At 41.9% G+C, this 22,238-nt stretch overlaps 2 protein-coding genes across 4 annotated transcripts in view; one reads left to right on the top strand and one right to left on the bottom strand.

Annotated features, from left to right (window-relative positions):
* top3b (DNA topoisomerase III beta) overlaps positions 1-22,238 on the top strand; it is a 75,995-nt gene that overhangs the window by 3,421 nt on the left and 50,336 nt on the right. For all 3 annotated transcript variants that reach the window (XR_009806487.1, XM_061897988.1, XM_061897995.1), the window contains one exon: positions 19,508-19,639. Coding sequence is in view for 2 of the 3 variants with exons in the window: in XM_061897988.1 (XP_061753972.1) it covers positions 19,508-19,639 (132 nt within the window). In the remaining variant the exon portion in view is untranslated. The remainder of the gene's footprint in view (positions 1-19,507; positions 19,640-22,238) is intronic.
* Positions 2,454-12,766, bottom strand: il17a/f2 (interleukin 17a/f2). Its single transcript, XM_061919499.1, has 3 exons — positions 12,653-12,766; positions 9,702-9,877; positions 2,454-2,740 (listed from the first exon to the last, which is right to left on the bottom strand). The coding sequence occupies exons 1-3, from the start codon at positions 12,665-12,667 to the stop codon at positions 2,512-2,514; spliced, it is 420 nt and encodes a 139-aa protein (XP_061775483.1). The 5' UTR covers positions 12,668-12,766; the 3' UTR covers positions 2,454-2,511.

Consider the following 22,238-nt stretch of genomic DNA (forward strand, 5'->3'; position numbering starts at 1 on the left):
ATATATATACATACACAAACCCCGTTTCCATATAAGTTGAGAAATTGTGTTAGATGTAAATATGAACGGAATACAATGATTTGCAAATCATTTTCAACCCATATTCAGTTGAATATGCTACAAAGACAACATATTTGATGTTCAAACTGATAAACATTTTTCTTTTTGCAAATAATCATTAACTTTAGAATTTGATGCCAGCAACACGTGACAAAGCATTTTTTTGTTTTGTAGTATGTCAGTTTTTGTTTCATTTTGCGTAGCTTTCCCTATGCTTCTGTGTCTTTTGAAGCGGCACTCGTCTTTTGTTTTTTTTTGGTCTCTGGATTAAATACATTTTTACCTGTAACTTACCTTCCTCAGTTTTCTTTATTCCTGGAAACACGCCAAATATCGCCGTAATGCAACGCAAGCGTCACAGTTAGAAGTGAGAATATTTATTATTTTGGGCCAAACCGTTTCAATGAACCACATGGAGTTGTTGGAGAATATCAAAGCTTGTTTAGTTGACTATCTCATTAGCCGAACTGCTTTGTGTTTAAATTGATATCAAAAAGTAAACCCCATGTTTTTTACCATTACCTGTTTTTTTTTTTTTCATTTCCCAAAGTGATTATTTTAATAGCCATTCAGGTTACATAGCACTTTGTTAATGTTGTGGGATCTGTCCTGATAAAGTATACCCATTTCCAAACATTTATTACATGTCAAGCTACACAAAATGTGCATAACTAAAAAAACAAACAAACAAAAAAACTTTTCTATCGAAATACAGATAAAGGCATCATGTAATACAAAAAACTGACATATTGATACTATTAATGAACAAAAACACAAATATGTGTGTCTTTAAATATATGGATGATATTTATTAGTCTGCGATGAGGTGGCGACTTGTCCAGGGTGTACCCCGCCTTCCGCCCGATTGTAGCTGAGATAGGCGCCAGGGCCCCCCGCGTCCCCAAAAGGGAATAAGCGGTAGAAAATGGATGGATGGATATTTATTAGTTTTATTAGACATTAAAAATTAAATGATGCTTCACTCCCCTGCCCAACACTGTATTACCTAAAATAAACATAGCATGATAAATAATCGTGATTTTCTGTATTTTATTTTGGCCATCAATGTGCAGCCCTATGTGTAAGGATAGATATCATATATGAACACTTTTCATCTATATGGACAAAAAGAGAGCTAGTCATATGGCCATCAGGTGCCATCTTGCAAGACTAGATCTCATATATGTATACAATTTTTATCTATATAAGGTGGCGACGTGTCCAGGTTGTACCCAGCCTTCCGCCCGATTGTAGCTGAGATAGGCACCAGCGCCCCACACGACCCCAATGGGAATAAGTGGTAGAAAATGGATGGGTGGATGGATGGATGAGCAAAAACAGCAGCCCGTTTTATGGCCATCAGGTGCCCTCTTGCAAAATTCTTACATTATTTTAATTTGTTTATATCTTATATCCATAAGATGCTAGCTGCAAAAATTTCACATCTATTTGTATATATTTTTTTATTTCTGTTATAATTTAGTTTCTGGCATAATACTTTGTTTATAATGTTTGTGTTGCTTTCATATGCTAATGCCATTTCTACTTGAGGTGCATGAAACATAGTTTTTCTTGTCTACAATGTGTCTTCTACAAAGAAAATAATTTTAAAAGTGTTTTTTTTTAAACAAAACTTGATTAAAAGATTTCAATATAAGTACTTATATATGTAGTATAAGTACTACAGGGACGGCGTGGCGCAGTGGGAGAGTGGCCGAGCGCAACCCGAGGGTCACTGGTTCAAATCCCACCTAGAACCAACCTCGTCACGTCCGTTGTGTCCTGAGCAAGACACTTCACCCTTGCTCCTGATGGGTGCTGGTTGGCGCCTTGCATGGCAGCTCCGCCCATCAGTGTGTGAATGTGTGTGTGAATGGGTAAATGTGGAAGTAGTGTCAAAGCGCTTTGAGTACCTTGAAGGTAGAAAAGCGCTATACAAGTACAACCCATTTATTTATCATTTACTTTTTGATAATTTTGAGCGCATTTAAAAATTTGGCGATAACCGTGATCATTTTGGTCACAATGACTGTCAGAAAAAATGTTCATACCGTGACATCCCTAGTTAATGGTGGCCATTTTTTTAATGGCTCTTGCTCTGATATTCTAAAATGTGTGTACTTCAGGCATCTAAAGCTGTAGTTGCTGTAATTCTTTACAAGAAAAAAAAGTGACACTTGAGTCAATGATTTGTTTAAGTGGATGACATATCTAACAAACTTGCGAAGCACATCTTTGAGCGTAAGCTTCTTTTTGAGGATAGAAGTATAGAAATATTGGCACCTTTAATGCCTACTGCCTTAATTCAAAAGAAATAAAACTTTAATTACTTTAACTTGTAATAATAATGGAGTTTATTTTGAATATGCATAGCAGCATTACATTTAGGAACATCATTTTGTTACACTTGTACATATTAAATCATTCTAGTTAGATCAGAGAACATCCCAATCAGCTGTGCCTGGAAATAACACATATACATGCTATGGTGATGAGTTCAAACTCCAGAGAGTAGCTCGCTGTCGGCAAACAGCTGGGGTTTTTCTTGAGGACAGGCATCCGTAGAGATACAGGTATGGTCTCCAGACCAAAAGCATGGTCGAGCCCTCTGCAGGAATGGCTTGTGTGGCAGCTGGCTTCATGAATAACCTGAGGTACCCGGTTCAAGTCGATGTTCTCACTAGACAAAAAGAGCAGAAAAAGATCAGACCGCTAGAGAGTGTGTATATGCATGTAACACACTGTATATATTAGGAATACACCAAATCATCGGCCAGGTTGATTATCGATGCTGATTTTGAGCTTTTTGACATGTATCCGTATTGGACTTTTTAATCTATATTGGCTTTTTTAATTTAATTTTTTTAATATTGATAATAAATAGTATTATTTAACCTCTAAAATAACTACGACTGTCATTAAAATGTAAATGTAATTATCATCAAACAAGCGTCTGTGCCTTTTTTAATCCGACAGACCCATTTAAAACCGGTCGCACATCTGTGTCCAGCATTGTGCCGCCCACGGCGCCATCTGATTGGTTATAAAAACTGTGCATAAGTAAGAGGCAGAGCCAATCAGAAATGATGATATTTCACGTTGTTTACTGAAACCACGCAGAGCCAATCAGAAGCCAAAGTCTTAGGCAGGCTCACGGTTGAGAAACTTTACGGATGTGTCAAAGCAACTTAAAATAAGAAAATACTCACAGAATTGTAATAAACATCCCAGTTATTTACATGTAACAACCACCAGTAATGTTAATGTGAGCAAAATACCGTACAAAACTTAATGGACATAAACAGCTCTGCTGGCATGTAGTACCTTACCATGTGCCTTGAATCAGTTGAAGCAAATCTGCTGAAATTATCATTATGGAAAGAGTCTGGTAGCGTAGAAGCATATTTGTGTGACAGAGCGATTAAAGGACTTTAACTAAACTCGTCCATTCATCCATTTTCTACCACTTTTTCCTTTTCAGGGTTTGCAGGCGGTGGGTTAACACTGTCTCGTTGTTTTGCATGGATACACGAAGAGGGTAGAGAATATGTGCCACACAGAAGCTGTGGAACAGCAAAGCAGTTGTCGTGCGATATTTGTATCCCTAAAATATTTTGTAGCTGCCAGTATACAGTACGTGTGTGCAGGCTGCCGAATAATGCATAATAATACAATATGTGGATTGTTACGATCATGCCTTGATGAAGATGTTAATAACGTAACCTATATTGATACTTAAAATTTGCTTTTGATGATCTGTATATACGTTTGCATATACAGTGATACATAGAGATATGATTTTTTCCAGTTAGGTAGCTTTTCTGCAAATTGCTACGCTTTAGGTTGCGAACAAAAGTTAGTCTTACGAGGCTCCCCACTGCTGGTTGATGTTGCGAATGTCACAGTTTACCCTGTGAATTCCAACTAGGGCTGGGCGATATGGCCATTTTTTTAATATCGCGATATTTTTAGGCCCATCCATCATCTTCCGCTTATCCGAGGTCGGGTCGCGGGGGCAACAGCCTAAGCAGGGAAACCCAGACTTCCCTCTCCCCAGCCACTTCGTCTAGCTCTTCCCGGGGGATCCCGAGGCGTTCCCAGGCCAGCCGGGAGACATAGTCTTCCCAACGTGTCCTGGGTCTTCCCCGTGGCCTCCTACCGGTTGGACGTGCCCTAAACACCTCCCTAGGGAGGCGTTCGGGTGGCATCCTGACCAGATGCCCGAACCACCTCATCTGGCTCCTCTCGATGTGAAGGAGCAGCGGCTTTACTTTGAGTTCCTCCCGGATGGTAGAGCTTCTCAACCTATCTCTAAGGGAGAGACCCGCCACACGGCGGAGGAAACTCATTTCGGCCGCTTGTACCCGTGATCTTATCCTTTCGGTCATGACCCAAAGCTCATGACCATAGGTGAGGATGGGAACGTAGATCGACCGGTAAATTGAGAGCTTTGCCTTCCGGCTCAGCTCCTTCTTCACCACAACGGACCGGTACAACGTCCGCATTACTGAAGACGCCGCACCGATCCGCCTGTCGATCTCACGATCCACTCTTCCCTCACTCGTGAACAAGACTCCTAGGTACTTGAACTCCTCCACTTGGGGCAGGGTCTCCTCCCCAACCCGGAGATGGCACTCCACCCTTTTCCGGGCGAGAACCATGGACTCGGACTTGGAGGTGCTGATTCTCATTCCGGTCGCTTCACACTCGGCTGCGAACCGATCCAGCGAGAGCTGAAGATCCCGGTCAGATGAAGCCATCAGGACCACATCATCTGCAAAAAGCAGAGACCTAATCCTGCGGTTACCAAACCGGAACCCCTCAACGCCTTGACTGCGCCTAGAAATTCTGTCCATAAAAGTTATGAACAGAATCGGTGACAAAGGACAGCCTTGGCGGAGTCCAACCCTCACTGGAAATGTGTTCGACTTACTGCCGGCAATGCGGACCAAGCTCTGGCACTGATCGTACAGGGAACGGACCGCCACAATAAGACAGTCCGATACCCCATACTCACTGAGCACTCCCCACAGGACTTCCCGAGGGACACGGTCGAATGCCTTCTCCAAGTCCACAAAGCACATGTAGACTGGTTGGGCAAACTCCCATGCACCCTCAAGAACCCTGCCGAGAGTATAGAGCTGGTCCACAGTTCCACGACCAGGACGAAAACCACACTGTTCCTCCTGAATCCGAGGTTCGACTATCCGACGTAGCCTCCTCTCCAGTACACCTGAATAAACCTTACCGGGAAGGCTGAGGAGTGTGATCCCACGATAGTTGGAACACACCCTCCGGTCCCCCTTCTTAAAGAGAGGAACCACCACCCCGGTCTGCCAATCCAGAGGTACCGCCCCCGATGTCCACGCGATGCTGCAAAGTCTTGTCAACCAAGACAGCCCCACAGCATCCAGAGCCTTAAGGAACTCCGGGCGGATCTCATCCACCCCTGGGGCCTTGCCACCGAGGAGCTTTTTAACTACCTCAGCGACCTCAGCCCCAGAAATAGGTGAGTCCACCACAGATTCCCCAGGCACTGCTTCCTCATAGGAAGACGTGTTGGTGGGATTGAGGAGGTCTTCGAAGTATTCCTTCCACCTATCCACAACATCCGCAGTCGAGGTCAGCAGAACACCATCAGCACCATACACGGTGTTGATAGTGCACTGTTTCCCCTTCCTGAGGCGGCGGACGGTGGTCCAGAATCGCTTCGAAGCCGTCCGGAAGTCGTTTTCCATGGCTTCCCCGAACTCTTCCCATGTCCGAGTTTTTACCTCCGCGACCGCTGAAGCTGCACACCGCTTGGCCTGTCGGTACCTGTCCACTGCCTCCGGAGTCCTATGAGCCAAAAGGACCCGATAGGACTCCTTCTTCAGCTTGACGGCATCCCTCACCGCTGGTGTCCACCAAGGGGTTTTAGGATTGCCGCCCCGACAGGCACCAACTACCTTGCGGCCACAGCTCCGATCTGCCGCCTCGACAATAGAGGTGCGGAACATGGTCCACTCGGACTCAATGTCCAGCACCTCCCTCGTGACATGTTCAAAGTTCTTCCGGAGGTGGGAATTGAAACTTTGTCTGACAGGAGACTCTGCCAGACGTTCCCAGCAGACCCTCACAATGCGTTTGGGCCTCCCAGGTCTGTCCGGCATCCTCCCCCACCATCGCAGCCAACTCACCACCAGGTGGTGATCGGTAGAAAGCTCCGCCCCTCTCTTCACCCGAGTGTCCATAACATGAGGCCGCAAATCCGATGACACAACTACAAAGTCGATCATGGAACTGCGGCCTAGGGTGTCCTGGTGCCAAGTGCACATATGGACACCCTTATGCTTGAACATGGTGTTTGTTATGGACAATCCGTGACGAGCACAAAAGTCCAATAACAAAACACCACTCGGGTTCAGATCCGGGCGGCCATTCTTCCCAATCACGCCTCTCCAGGTTTCACTGTCGTTGCCAACGTGAGCGTTGAAGTCTCCCAGTCGGACAAGGGAATCACCCGGGGGAGCACTTTCCAGTACTCCCTCGAGCGTTCCCAAAAAGGGTGGGTACTCTGAACTGCTGTTTGGTGCATAAGCACAAACAACAGTCAGGACCCGTCCCCCCACCCGAAGGCGGAGGGAGGCTACCCTTTCGTCCACCGGGTTGAACTCCAACGTACAGGCTTTGAGCCGGGGGGAAACAAGAATTGCCACCCCAGCCCGTCGCCTCTCACTGCCGGCAACGCCAGAGTGGAAGAGGGTCCAATCCCTCTCGAGAGAAGTGGTTCCAGAGCCCTTGCTGTGCGTCGAAGTGAGTCCGACTATATCCAGCCGGAATTTCTCGACTTCGCGCACTAGCTCAGGCTCTTTCCCCCCCAGTGACGTGACGTTCCACGTCCCAAGAGCTAGCTTCTGTAGCCGAGGATCGGACCGCCAAGTGCCCTGCCTTCGGCTGTCGCCCAGCTCACAATGCACCCGACCTCTATGGCCCCTGCTATGGGTGGTGAGCCCATTGGAGGGGTGACCCACGTTGCCTCTTCGGGCTGTGCCCGGCCGGGCCCCATGGGAACAGGCCCGGCCACCAGGCGCTCGCCATCGTGCCCCACCTCCGGGCCTGGCTCCAGAGTGGGGCCCCGGTGACCCGCGTCCGGGCGAGGGAAATCTGGGTCCATGATGTTTCTTCTTCATAAAGGTCTTCGAGCTGCTCTTTGTCTGATCCCTCACCTAGAACCTGTTTGCCTTGGGAGACCCTACCAGGGGGCTTTATGCCCCGGACAACATAGCTCCTAGGATCATTGGGACACGCAAACTCCTCTACCACGATAAGGTTGCAGCTCAGAGAGGAGATTTTTAGGCCATATCGCGATATACGATATATATCCCGGTATTTTGCCTTAGCCTTGAATGAACACTTGATGCAAATAATCACAGCAGTATGATGATTCTATGTGTCTTACATTAAAATGTTCTTGTTCATACTGCATTAATATATGCTCATTTTAAACTTTCATGCAGAGAAGGAAATCACACCTAAGTCAATTTACCAAAACTGTATTTATTAAAGTTATTAGCAGGTGATTTTTCAAACGATGCTACATATTAGCCGTACTGCTACTTTTGGTAGCAACGCTTGTGCCCCACACTTGACAAATTAAAGTTGTCTATTCGACATATTCCCGCTTGAAGCTGAACCACCCCCAGACGATGGACCCCATGCTGTTTTTCTTGGGAATTAATTCTTCCTTCATTTGTTACCAGAGCCGCACCTTCTTTCTCTCGTATTATCCCTCGCAACACTCCGCTAGCATCAGAGCTAACGTTAGCCACGCTGCTACCTCTCTGCTGGGCGAGGGGGTATACATATGTGACGTATGACGTAACAGTATGTGACGTATGTAAGAAGCTGCGCTTACACTCTGTGAGAAGGGAGACACAAGAAGGAGTGGGAAGAGCCTGTAGTGTAATGTCTGCAGCTAAAAGCAACTGCGTGAGAACGTATACTCGAATATTACGACATAGTAATTTTCTATATTGCACAGAGACAAACCCGCGATATATCGCGTATATTGATATATCGCCCAGCCCTAGTTCCAACCATAACATCCAGTATTAATAACTAGAAACACTTATATTTAGAGATAAACACAACCATGGGAACATTCATCCTTTTCTACCGCTTGTTCCTCTCGAGGTGACGAGCCTATCCCAGCTGCATTCGGGTGGAAGGCGACAATGGGAACATATAAAGTGAATTTAAGGACAGTACTGAGAAGAAGAAGCGGATGCTATTCATTTCAAAATCATGACTGAACATCAACCTTTTCGGGAGTTTCTTCTTGAAAACGGCGCGTAATGATGACGTGTACGCTTGACGTCACAGGCTTTTAGGAAATATGAGCGCTGCGCACACACAGAGCTAAAAGTCGTCTGCTTTAACCGCATAAATACACAGTATTTTGGAGATCTGTGGTGCTGAATCCTTTGCAATTTGTTCAATTAATATTGGAGAAGTCAAAGTAGAAAGATGGAGTTGGGAAGCTTTAGCCTTTAGCCACACAAAAACACGGTGATTCCTTGTTTAAAATTCACAGAGGTGAAACTTTACTATGGATCGCAGCGAACATGGATCCCAACCGAATGTCAACCAGCAGGTTTCGGTGAGAAAATAGTGTTAAAAAGTCGCTTCTTACCGGAGATCAGCTGAGCTTGTGCCGCCCATAATGCTGCAGTTGACTTCCCTGAGACATTGGCGTCAACACACCCGTGGACACACGCCTCCGACTATCAGGTACTGTTAAACTCACTAAAACACTAGCAATACAATAGAAAGATAAGGGATTTCCCAGAATTATCCTAACTTTTCCCTTTTTTTTTTTTTTTTTTCTAGTCTGTCGCTATCAATTTCCTCAAACAGAAATCTTTCATCCTCGCTCAAATTAATGGGGAAATTGTCGTTTTTTCGGTCCGAATAGCTGTTTTGGTTGGAGGCTCCCATCAAAAAACAATGTGAATATGTGAGGAGCCATCAACGTGTGACGTCATCGCCTGCGACTTCCGGTACAGGCAGGGCTTTTCTGTTAGCAAGCAAAAGTTGCGAACTTTATCGTGGATGTTCTCTACTAAATCCTTTCAGCAAAAATATGGCAATATCGCGAAATGATCAAGTATGACACATAGAAGGGACCTGCTATCCCCGTTTAAATAAGAAAATCTCATTTCAGTAGGCCTTTAATAGTTTATTATTATACTTTCAAATACCTTGTGCATTTCTTGGTTACTATCCACTCTAGCTCATTTCCAGCTAGTCTTATTTTAAAGTTTACATTCAAGTTAGCATAGCAGTTAGCATGACTTTCTCTCCTCCTGCTCTTTCTTGCTCGGCCTGTCGCATGCTTCGTTATTCCTCATACTTAACTATAATACTTTTGAGAAATGAAGTTGATTTGCCACCATGGAAGCAATATTTAGTAATTTAGAATTATGCCTCATGAAAAGTGGCTAGCAGTAAAACGGTAGATCGACCCAAAAACATGTAGGTTAGCTACTTTTCATGGTTGACTAAAAATGGCAGTACGAACACAGAATGCAGATATTGAAAACTGAGCAGTGAAAAACTCTCAAAGTATTTATTTGTGTTCAAGTTGAGACTGCACTTACATATAATTCCAGGGGGCAATACTGCGCTCATTGACGTGGCTGGGTATACTGACCATCTGGCCATAGTAATCCTGCAAGCTGTATGTACAGATTGTTTCGTCGATACAATGGCTCTGCAGTGGCATAGCCAGGCACTGGTGGACAGCCAGCAGACACAGCATCAATACACGTAGCAGCTGGAGATAGACAAAAAACAAGACTTGGTATTCATGTTTATATTTCTTAGGGACTTGAGACAATAAAAATCCAGTGTTTGTAGCTACAGAGTAAAAGCATACCCCCCTTTGCCCAATGCCAGCTACCATCAGATCTAAATCCCTGCAACCTTGCATAGGATAAGCTGTATAAATGATGGCGGAGGACATAACATGGGTATTAGCATTTATTTTGCATTTAATTAAAGATTTTTGTGTCAGAAAATGGTGGCTTCATGAATTAAAAAAATATATGATTATTAGGATATGATTCTAGAATCAGACGATTCAAAACTTGTATCTTTTTTTGTATATTTTTGATAATTAACAGATATATAAAGTTAGGCAATGGCAACTTTATTGAGGACTGCTGTTGACCAAAGTACTGAACAGGATTGAAAATGTAAGAAATAACAGGTGCCAGATACGCATAAAAACAACTAAGATATACATGACTCAAATATATAAACATTGGTAAAAGGTTTGAAACGTAAAAGATAAACAATACAATCAAAATAGTGTCAACATCTCACCCTGGTTCAAAAGCCAGAAGGTGAGTCGTAAGACGGAATTTTAAGTGGACAGTGAAAATGATAGTACACATTTGTAATGTGTATAGGAAATTCTATCATTTGGGAGCTGCAACAGTAAAGCCCTATTTCTACTGAGCTTACCCTGGGGGCATTCAATGAATTGCAGTATTTCCATAAGTATTGTCTCAAACTTTTCTTTAGAAAAAAATATGTCCTTTTTTTTTTGTGAATTGTTTCAAATGGTAAAATGCTGGCTTTCACCACAACACTAATCCAGTTAAAAAATCACTGTCCATCTTAAAAACCTGGTATGTGACTGTTTGCTTCTTATGCTTTGATAGAAAGCCTAGGTTAACAGGGGAGGATTCACAACAAACACCAAGATTTATCAATTCAGTCTTATGGAGGATTTTATTCTTTCCAAAATTGAAACCAAGGGGAAGCACCAACAGTGGCCTAAGATTTAAGAGAGGAGGACTAAATGTTCTAAAAACGGACACAGAATTGTTATTTTGTCCAAGTAAGTTATTAACTACTCCGTGGCATTACTACTACATATGTCCATACAATACTCTAAACCAGTGGTTCTCAACCTTTTTTCAGTGATGTACCCCCTGTGAACATTTTTTTAATTCAAGTACCCCTAATCAGAGAAAAAGCATTTTTGGTTGAAAAAAAGAGATGAAAAAAATAAAATACATCACTAGGTCATCAGTTTCTGATTTATTAAATTGTATAACGGTGCAAAAATATTGCTCATTTGTAGTGGTCTTTCTTGAACTATTTGGAAAAAAAGGTATAAAAATAACTAAAAACCTTGTTGAAAAATAAACAAGTGATTCAATTATAAATAAAGATTTCTACACATAGAAGTAATCATCAACTTAAAGTGCCCTCTTTGGGGATTGTAATAGAGATCCATCTGGATTCATCAACTTAATTCTAAACATCCGTCCATCCATCCATTTTCTACCGCTTATTCCCTTTTGGGGTTGCGGGGGGCTCTGGCGCCTATCTCAGCTACAATCGGGCGGAAGGCGGGGTACACCCTGGACACGTCGCCACCTCATCGCAGGGCCAACACAGATAGACAGACAACATTCACACTCACACACTAGGGCCAATTTAGTGTTGCCAATCAACCTATCCCCAGGTGCATGTCTTTGGAAGTGGGAGGAAGCCGTAGTACACGGAGGGAACCCACGCATTCACGGGGAGAACATGCAAACTCTGCACAGAAAGATCCCAAGCCTGGTTTTGAACCCAGGACTGCAGGACCTTCGTATTGTGAGGCAGACGCACTAACCCCTCTGCCACCATGAAGCCTAATTCTAAACATTTATTCACAAAAAAATAAATCTTTAACATCAATATTCATGGAAAATGTCCACAAAAAAATCTAGCTGTCAACACTGAATATTGCATTGTTGCATTTCTTTCGACAGTTTATGAACTTACATTCATATTTTGTTGAAGTATTATTCAATAGATATGTTTATAAAGGAATTTTGAATTGTTGCTATTTTTAGAATATTTATAAAAAAATCTCACGTACCCCTTAGCATACTTTCAAGTACCCCCAGGGGTACGCGTACCCCCATTTGAGAGCCACTGCTCTAAACCAGTGATTCTCAACTGGTCTGTCTGGACCAATTTTCACTTGGTTTTTCCTTCCTGGTAGAGATGACGTTTGCACACGACTGTAGATTGAATGATGAGACCAAATAGCAATTTCGAGTTTTTTGAGAGCTGTTTTTGCTCACGCATCTCAATAAATTAGAATATCGCACAAATTATCTGGTTATATGAGTTCAATCAATTAAAGGAAGATTAAAGGCTCATTAAGTTGTTGCTGTTATTTTTCTTTTGATTGCAAACCAGTGTACATTTGTAAACTGTTTGACAATTAAAAACAAATGTTTACAAATGTTTGTAAACTAATGATAAATTATAATGAAATGAAGAAATAGTTCCTGAAATATTTCATCCTGTATGTAAGACAGGTCGCCCCTTGTAAATATCGAGTGATGGTGGGTCCTGCAACTAAACAAGTTGAGAATCACTGTTTTGAACAATATAATGTATAAACATATTGTGAACCACTTTGTTTGAGGCAGATAGTTATTCTAAAGAACTAATATTACATTTGCACATCTGTAGAAATATAAACGCATATACAAACAATAATGCTGTAAATAACAAGGTCAGAAGAAATATAACTTACCTGAATTTTTTCCATTAATGACTTTCAAATGGAGTTCAGTGCACTAAGATGATAATTGAAGTCTTTAGAGGTTAATATGTTGTGATATGTTTGTTCTTCACCACATCGTTTGCTTGTGGGTTTTGACTACCATTCCTGATATAAGCCTTTTTATTTGCACTGTTCCTCTCAAGATGTGTTTCAGTGTGTGTGCGCGTGCATGTGTTTACCTGCATGTGTGTAATTTGAATTTTAGTGGTATTAGTGAGTCATTATTTCAATGTTGGTGGGAGGACTTCATGATGGTCACTCTGTTCATTCATGTGTGTTTTATCATGTAATTGGTATTCAACCTTGAGTGAATAATTTCATTCAGAGAAAATATGACGTGTAACAAATGTAACCAAGGGAACACTTAGTTGCTTACGTTCCTGTAAAAGGAAATTTCTATTTAACATCTCTATGACAGTTTGGCATAGGCCTTGATTTTTCATAATGATATGGATGATGTAGACAAAGTTAGTTTGTTTGTTTTGGAAGTTTTCAAACACTCTTATTTGGCATATGCTGTTAAATTGTATTGAGGAGTTTGTAGTTGTTACTATTAATACAGTTGTGGTCAAAAGTTTACATACACTTGTGAAGGACAAAATGTCGTGGCTGTCTTGAGTTTCTAATAATTTCTACAACTCTTAATTTTTTGTGACAACGTGATTGGAGCACATACTTGTTTGTCACAAAAACATTCATGAAGTTTGGTTCTTTCATGAATTTATCATGGGTCTACTGAAAATGGGACCAAATCTGCTGGGTCAAAAGTATACATACAGCAACATACTGTACATTATCAATTTTGGTGATGCAGAAAAGTTACAATCAAATCAAATCAGCTTCATGGCATGGCCTCTTAAAGGCCTACTGAAACCCTCTACTACCGACCACGTAGTCTGATAGCTTATATATTAATGATAAAATACTAACATTGCAACACATGCCAATATGGCCTTTTTAGTTTACTAAATTGCAATTTTAAATTTCCCGCGAGTTTCTTGTTGAAAACGTTGCGGAATGATGACGCGTACGCGTGACATTACGGACTGTAAAGAAATATTAGCGCTGCACCAAACATGGCTAAAAGTTGTCTCTGTTCATGGCGTATTTACACAGTATTTTGGAGATCTGTGTTGCTGAATCTTTTGCAATTTGTTCATTTAATAATGAAGACTATAAAGAACAATGCTGTTTGTGGAAAGCGGTGGATTGCAGCTGTCTTTAGCACCGAGACACAGCTGGTGTTTGTTTGTTGTGAAGCGGAGCGGTCAAGCGAACATGTTTTCTCTACATCAACCAGCATGTTTTTGGATGGGGAAATTGTGATATATATCCTACCGGAGACATCAATGGATTATTCGTCGTCCTGCAGCAGCTGTCAAAAAAGGCAGCTGTGAGCTTGGCTCCTCGGCTTCTCTCTGAGACCCTGCGTGTTCACCGCAGCCATCCGACATCAACGTATGACTTTACAGTCTTTAAAATCTCACTAAAACACTATTAAAACAATAAGCAGATAAGGGATCTTCCAGAATTATCCTAGTAAATGTGTCTAAAAACATCTGAATCGCTCACAATGCGATCGCCTTTTTTTTTTTTACTTTATTTAATAATTTTTTTTTTTCTAGTCCTTCGCTATCAATATCCTCAGCCACAAATCTTTCATCCTCGCTCAAATTAATGGGGAAATTGTCGTTTTCTCGGTCCGAATAGCTCTTTTTGTTGGAGGGTCCCATAATAAACAATGTGAGGATGTGAGGAGCCCTCACACGGGTGACGTCATCGTCTGCGACTTCCGGTACACGCAAGGCTTTTTTATTAGCGACTAAAAGTTGCAAACTTTATCGTGGATGTTCTCTACTAAATCCTTTCAGCAAAAATATGGCATTATCTTGAAATAATCAAGTATGACACATAGAATGGACCTGCTATCCCCGTTTAAAAAAGAAAATCTAATTTCAGTCGTTTGCTATCAATATGCTCAGCCACGAATCTTTCATCCTCGCTCAAATTAATGGGGAAATTGTTGTTTTCTCGGTCCAAATAGCTCTTTTTATTGGAGGGTCCCATTATAAACAATGTGAGGAGCCCTCACACGGGTGACATCATCGTCTGCGACTTCCGGTACAGGCAAGGCTTTTTTATTAGCGACTAAAAGTTGCAAAATTTATCGTCAATGTTCTTTACTAAATCCTTTCAGCAAAAATATGGCAATATCTTGAAATGATCCAGTATGACACATAGAATGGACCTGCTATCCCCGTTTGAATAAGAAAATCTCATTTCAGTAGGCCTTTAACTTTGTGAGTGATTATGATTGACGGCACCTGTTGACTTCTCTGAGCCCATTTAAATAGGGCTCATGTGCAGTCATTAGACTAAGTTACAAAAGCGACAATGGGAAAGTCAAAGGAACTCAGCACAGATCTGAAAAAACGAATCATTGACTTCACGGTGGCAGAGGGGTTAGTGCGTCTACCTCACAATACGAAGGTCCTGAGTAGTTTTGGGTTCAATCCCGGGCTCGGGATCTTTCTGTGTGGAGTTTGCATGTCCTCCCCGTGAATGTGTGGGTTCCCTCCGGGTACTCCGGCTTCCTCCCACTTCCAAAGACATGCACCTGGGGATAGGTTGATTGGCAACACTAAATTGGCCCTAGTGTGTGAATGTGGGTGTGAATGTTGTCTGTCTATCTGTGTTGGCCCTGCGATGAGGTGGCGACTTGTCCAGGGTGTACCCGCCTTCCGCCCGATTGTAGCTGAGATAGGCACCAGCGCCCTTCGCCACCCCAAAGGGAATAAGCTGTAGAAAATGGATTGAGGGATGGATGACTTTAACAAGTCAGTAAAGTCACTTGGAGCCATTTCAAAGCAGCTTAAGGTCCCAAGAGCAACTGTGCAGACACTTATTTGTAAGTATAGAGTGCTTGGAAATGTTTTTCACCGCCAGGATCAGGACAAAAACACAAGCTATCACCTGGTGCTGAGAAAAAATTGGTCAGGATGATCAAGAGTCATCCGAGATGCACCAAAAAGCAGGTCTGCAATTGGAAGCTGCTGGAACACAGGTGTCATTGTCCACAGTCAAGCTCGTTTTGCATCACCATGGAGTGAGAGGCTACCATGCAAGAAGGAAGCCCTAGCTCCACCAGTGACTCCTTAAAGGGGAACATTATCACAATTTCAAAAGGGTTAAAAACAATAACAATCAGTTACCAGTGGCTTGTTGTATTTTTTGAAGTTTTTAAAAAAATTTTAAAGGTCTCGGAATATCCCTTAAAAAAGCTTTAAAGTGCTTGATTTTTGCTATTTGCGATGCGACTATCCATTTCCCTGTGACGTCATACAGTGCTGCCAATGCAAACAAACAATTGCGAATACCACAGCAAGATATAGCGACATTAGCTCGGATTCAGACTCGGATTTCAGCGGCTTAAGCGATTCAACAGATTACGCATGTATTGAAACGGATGGTTTGAGTATGAACGTGAAGTGAAGTGAATTATATTTATATAGCGCTTTTCTCTAGTGATTCAAAGCGCTTTACATAGTGAAACCCAATATCTAAATTACATTTAAACCAGTGTGGGTGGCACTGGGAGCAGGTGGGTCAAGTGTCTTGCCCAAGGACACAACGGCAGTGACTCGGATGGCGGAAGCGGGAATCGAACCTGCAACCCTCAAGTTGCTGGCACGGCCACTCTACCAACCCCGGCATAGCTCGGTTGGTAGTATTGAAAGTATTGAAGTATTGAAGAAGAAACTGAAGCTATTGAGCAAATAGCTATTAATAGCCATAGCATGGCCGAATAGCTGCGTTAGCATCGCCTGTAAAATGTGCGGACCAAACGATCAGGACTTTCGCATTTTGTGATAATGGAGCAACTTAAATCCGTCGATTGGTAAGTGTTTTTTTCGCATTAAATGTGGGTGGAAGGAAATGTAATTTAGTTGCAAATGCATCTGCAGGTTATCCATACCTTTCTGTGCCATGTCTGCTTTAGCACCGCCAATAAATAGCATGTTAGCATCGATTTGCGTAGCATGTTAGCATCGATTAGCTGGCAGTCAACATCAATAAAACTCACCTTTGTGATTTCGTTGTCGTTGCAAATGCATCTGCAGGTAATCCATACATCTCTGTGCCTTGTCTGCCTTAGCACCGCCAGTAAATAGCATGTTAGCATCGATTAGCTGGCAGTCACGCCGCGACCAAATATGTCTGATTAGCACATAAGTCAACATCAACAAAACTCACCTTTGTGATTTTGTTGACATTATCGTTGCAAATGCATCTGCAGGTTATCCATACATCTCTGTGCCATGTCTGTCATCGCCGGTAAAATGTGGAGACACTCCGGTACATTCAATGGGGGTCTGGCGGCAGATACTTTCGCATCTTCGGGCCAGTGGTGCAACTTGAATCCCTCCATGTTTGTGTTGTTACACCCTCCGACAACACACCGACGAGGCATGATGTCTCCAAGGTTCCAAAAAATAGTCGAAAAAAACGGAAAATAACAGAGCTGAGACCCAATGTTTACAATGTGTTAAATGAAAATGGCGGCTGTATTACCTCGGCGACGTCACATTCTGACGTCATCGCCTCCAGAGTGATAAACAGAAAAGGCGTTTAATTTGCCAAAATTCACCCATTTAGAGTTTGGAAATCGGTTGAAAAAAATATATGGTCTTTTTTCTGCACCATCAAGGTAAATATTGACGCTTACATGGGTCTGGTGATAATGTTCCCCTTTAAGGCTTGTATAAAGTTTGCTGCTGATCACATGGACAAAGATAAGACCTTCCGGAGCAAAGTTCTGTCGTCAGATGAAACAAAAATGTATCTGTTTGGCGGAGAAAAGGTGAAGCCTTTAATACCAGGAACACAATGCCTAACGTCAACATGGTGGTGGTAGTATTTTGCTCTCGGCCTGTTATTGCTGCCAATTGAACTGGTGCTTTACAGAGAGTAAATGGGACAATTAAAAGGGAGGATTACCTCCAAATTCTTCAGGACAACCTTAAATCATCAGGCCTAAGGTTGGGTCTTGGGCGTAGTTGGGTGTTCCAACAGGACAATGACCTCAAACACACGTCAAAAGTGATAAAGGAATGGCTAATTCAGGCTAGAATTAAGGTTTTAGAATGGTCTTCCCTAAGTCCTGACTTAAAACCCATTGAGAACATGTGGACAATTCAAGACAGCTATGACATTATCTACTTCACAAGTGTATGTAAACTTTTGACCAGAACTATGTATTTTTCTACGAGAAATTCTATGTGTGCAGGAATTTTCCTGCCTGGTACTGGTTAATTCTCTCTCAACAGACATTGTAATTGCCTGAGTCCAATCTTGCTCTAGTGTAGTTAGTCAAGTGTCACTCAAATAGTAATCTATGTAGGTAGTCAAGTGTGACTCAAATAGTAATTTATATTTCTGGAAAGAGTAATTGCGGAAGCCATACTCCCATTTTTTCTTTCACCGAGTCAAATTCCGTCTGTCTTCAGAGCGCAGTAGCTTTGGCCCTGGACTAGTTTAGCTTCGCTAATTTAGGAGCTAGCTAACTGAAAGTGAAGCGGTGAAACCGAGAGTGGGTGCTTTGTAAGTTCGATAAGACTACAACATGTGTTGGAGAAGGATTAAAGAAAGCTATGAAACAATTAAAAGCACACTGATAGAAAGATATTACTTAGCTTATAGCGAGCACGCTTCATGTTTTTCAACATTTTGCTGTTCTTATGTTTCATTTATATACATTTGTTTATGAAACCTGTCTTTTATGTGCGTCCCAAAGTCACCAGCATTGGCGTCACTATAGACAGTGATTTTAAACTAGACAAACAAGTCAATGGCGTTTTAAAATCGTGTTTTTATCCCCTTCGTCTTTTAGTAAACGTTAAACCGTTTTTATCTTTTAACCTTTTTGAACAAGTCGTGCATGCTTTTATTTCAAGTCGCCTGGACTACTGCAATGCACTTTTATGCTGGCATTAGCCAAAATATGCTCTCTCCCGGTTGCAGTTAGTCCAGAACGTGGCAGCACGACTTTTAACAGGGGCCAGGAAACGCCAGCATATAACCCCAATTCTTCAGAGTTTGCACTGGCTCTCTGTTCATTTTAGAATTGATTTTAAAACATTGGTGTTTGTTTTTAAATCTTTACATGGACTGGCACCTCAATATGTCTCGGACTTCATCCAAATTTACATTCCTGCGCGCGCTCTGAGGTCCGAGAGCCAGTTCCAGCTCGTGGTGCCCAAGACCAGACTTAAGACCAGGGGAGACAGGACCTTCTCTGTGGTCGGCCCTAAGCTCTGGAACACTCAGCCCCTCCATGTTCAAACTGCTTCCACAGTGGAGTGTTTTAAGTCTCGTCTTAAGACCCACTTTTATTCTTTGGCTTTTAACACTACGTGAGTTGTGTGGTCCTCTGTCCTCTGTTGTCCTCTGTGTTTTGTATACACTTTGATTTCTATTTTACTGTTTTAATTGATTTTACTCTTTAAAATTGTTTTCAATCATATTTGTTTTTATATTGTTTTTTTTTTATATTGGTTTTATATTTATTTATTTTTTGTTTTTATTCAGTCATTGGTGGAGCATAATATTGTTTTTTGTGATATTGTTTTTAACATGGCTGTGCAGCACTTTGGAAACGTTATTGCTGTTTAAATGTGCTATACAAATAAAGTGGATTGGATTGGATTGGATTGGGTTAGTGTGAGATACACTGCAAGGATACACAAATATTAATTCATACAAAGATCAAATAATGCAATTCCAGCCAGAAAACATAACTAATCTGTTTTCCTTTCCTGTGTTTAGGAAGTTGCACAAGCCGAAAGGGGCTCAATGGATCGTGCTGGGTCCATGAATACAACGGGGTCTTCCAAGGACAAACTGCACGCTATAAGATGACTTCAGTTTGTGGACATGTGATGAGCTTGGATTTCATTGGTTGGTCTTCTATCTCACATAATAAAAGCTATATGTCTTACGCTACGTTAGGAATTCATCGGCGGAACTGTAGGTGTTTTTTGTGTGGATTTGGATCCCGGATGCATAGGCTGAAGGGAAGGCTCTTGAACAGAGTACTTCATTAAGGAAAATACTTCATTTAACAGGTGTCGAGTACTGTCGCAGTCTTAGAGTTAGTAGGCGTCTAGAAGAAAAATACAAACAAACTACAAGGACAAAGCAACAAACATCTTGAAAGACAAACTACAGAACAAACTAGGGGGCTTATCAAAACTAGTCTGCTGAACAAATCCACAATTAGGGAACAATGCAAAGTAGCTAAATGAAGTACAAAGAAGCCGCAGGAGTCACACGAGAACATAGAAGTCTGACGCCCTCTTGGTGCTTCCAAAATAACGGCAAGTGATTGCAGTTGCTGATGATTATACCGCCCACCACCGGAAACCCAGAGTCTAAAACAGAAACTTAATTGACACACTGATATCAGAATGTAACCGGAACTGAAGCATTGTGCATAAGACAACATAGACTAAGATGAGCCTGTTGGCTGTGGCAATAGGTTTTACATTTTAAATACTGTTTTAAATGGCGGTACCTGTAACACTAGCTTTTAGCCTTCTTATGGGGTCACCAACCTTTTTGAAACCAAGGGCTACTTCTTGGGTACTGATTAATGCGAAGGGCTACCAGTTTGATACACACTTAAAAAAATTGCCAGAAATAGCCAATTTGCTCAATTTACCTTTAATAAATGAATGTATATATATATACATATACATATATATATATATATATATATATATATATATATATATATATATATACATATATATATATATATATATATATATATACATATATATATATATATATATATGTATATATATGTATATGTATATGTATATATATACATGTATATGTATATATGTGTATATATGTATATGTATATATATATATGTGTGTATATGTATATGTATATATATATATGTATATGTATCAATCAATCAATCAATCAATGTTTACTTATATAGCCCTAAATCACTAGTGTCTCAAAGGGCTGCACAAACCACCACGACATCCTCGGTAGGCCCACATAAGGGCAAGGAAAACTCACACCCAGTGGGACATCGGTGACAATAATGACCCAGTGGGACGTCTGTGACAATAATGATTATGAGAACCTTAGAGAGGAGGAAAGCAATGGATGTCGAGCGGGTCTAACATGATACTGTGAAAGTTCAATCCACAATGGATCCAACACAGTCGCGAGAGTCCAGTCCAAAGCGGGTCCAACTCAGCAGCGAGAGTCCCGTTCACAGCGGAGCCACCAGGAAACTATCCCAAGCGGAGGCGGATCAGCAGCGCAGAGATGTCGAGGCGGATCAGCAGCGCAGAGATGTCCCCAGCCGATACACAGGCAAGCAGTACATGGCCACCGGATCGGACCGGACAAACTCCACAGGGGAGAATGGGACATAGAAGAAGAAGAAAAGAAAAAGCAGATAAACTGGTCTAAAAAGGGAGTCTATTTAAAGGCTACAGTATACAAATGAGTTTTAAGGTGAGACTTAAATGCTTCTACTGAGGTGGTATCTCGAACTGTTACCGGGAGGGCATTCCAGAGTACGGGAGCCCGAACGGAAAACGCTCTATAGCCCGCAGACTTTTTTTGGGCTTTGGGAATCACTAACAAGCCGGAGTCCTTTGAACGCAGATTTCTTGCCGGGACATATGGTACAATACAATCGGCAAGATAGGATGGAGCTAGACCGTGTAGTATTTTATACGTAAGTAGTAAAACCTTAAAGTCACATCTTAAGTGCACAGGAAGCCAGTGCAGGTGAGCCAGTACAGGCGTAATGTGATCAAACTTTCTTGTTCTTGTCAAAAGTCTAGCAGCCGCATTTTGTACCAACTGTAATCTTTTAATGCTAGACATGGGGAGACCCGAAAATAATACGTTACAGTAGTCGAGGCGAGACGTAACAAACGCATGGATAATGATCTCAGCGTCTTTAGTGGACAGAATGGAGCGAATTTTAGCGATATTACGGAGATGAAAGAAGGCCGTTTTAGTAACGCTTTTAATGTGTGCCTCAAAGGAGAGAGTTGGGTCGAAGATAATACCCAGATTCTTTACCGTGTCGCCTTGTTTAATTGTTTGGTTGTCAAATGTTAGAGTTGTATTATTAAATAGAGTTCGGTGTCTAGCAGGACCGATAATCAGCATTTCCGTTTTTTTGGCGTTGAGTTGCAAAAAGTTAGCGGACATCCATTGTTTAATTTCATTAAGACACGCCTCCAGCTGACTACAATCCGGCGTGTTGGTCAGCTTTAGGGGCATGTAGAGTTGGGTGTCATCAGCATAACAGTGAAAGCTAACACCGTATTTGCGTATGATGTCACCTAGCGGCAGCATGTAGATGCTGAAGAGTGCAGGGCCAAGGACCGAACCCTGGGGAACTCCACACGTTACCTTAACGTAGTCCGAGGTCACATTGTTATGGGAGACACACTGCATCCTATCAGTAAGATAAGAGTTAAACCAAGACAGGGCTAAGTCTGACATACCAATTCG

The sequence above is a fragment of the Nerophis ophidion genome, linkage group LG01 (genome assembly GCF_033978795.1).
Source record: "Nerophis ophidion isolate RoL-2023_Sa linkage group LG01, RoL_Noph_v1.0, whole genome shotgun sequence".
Classification (NCBI taxonomy): Eukaryota; Metazoa; Chordata; class Actinopteri; order Syngnathiformes; family Syngnathidae; genus Nerophis; species Nerophis ophidion.

What these genes read in the sequence shown, in the direction of transcription:
- il17a/f2 (XM_061919499.1), bottom strand. An exon ending in ATTGCCCCCTGGAATTATAT is followed by an intron (nt 2,741 to 9,701) that starts GTAAGTGCAGTC and finishes CTTTTTGTCTAG; the next exon opens with TGAGAACATCGACTTGAACC.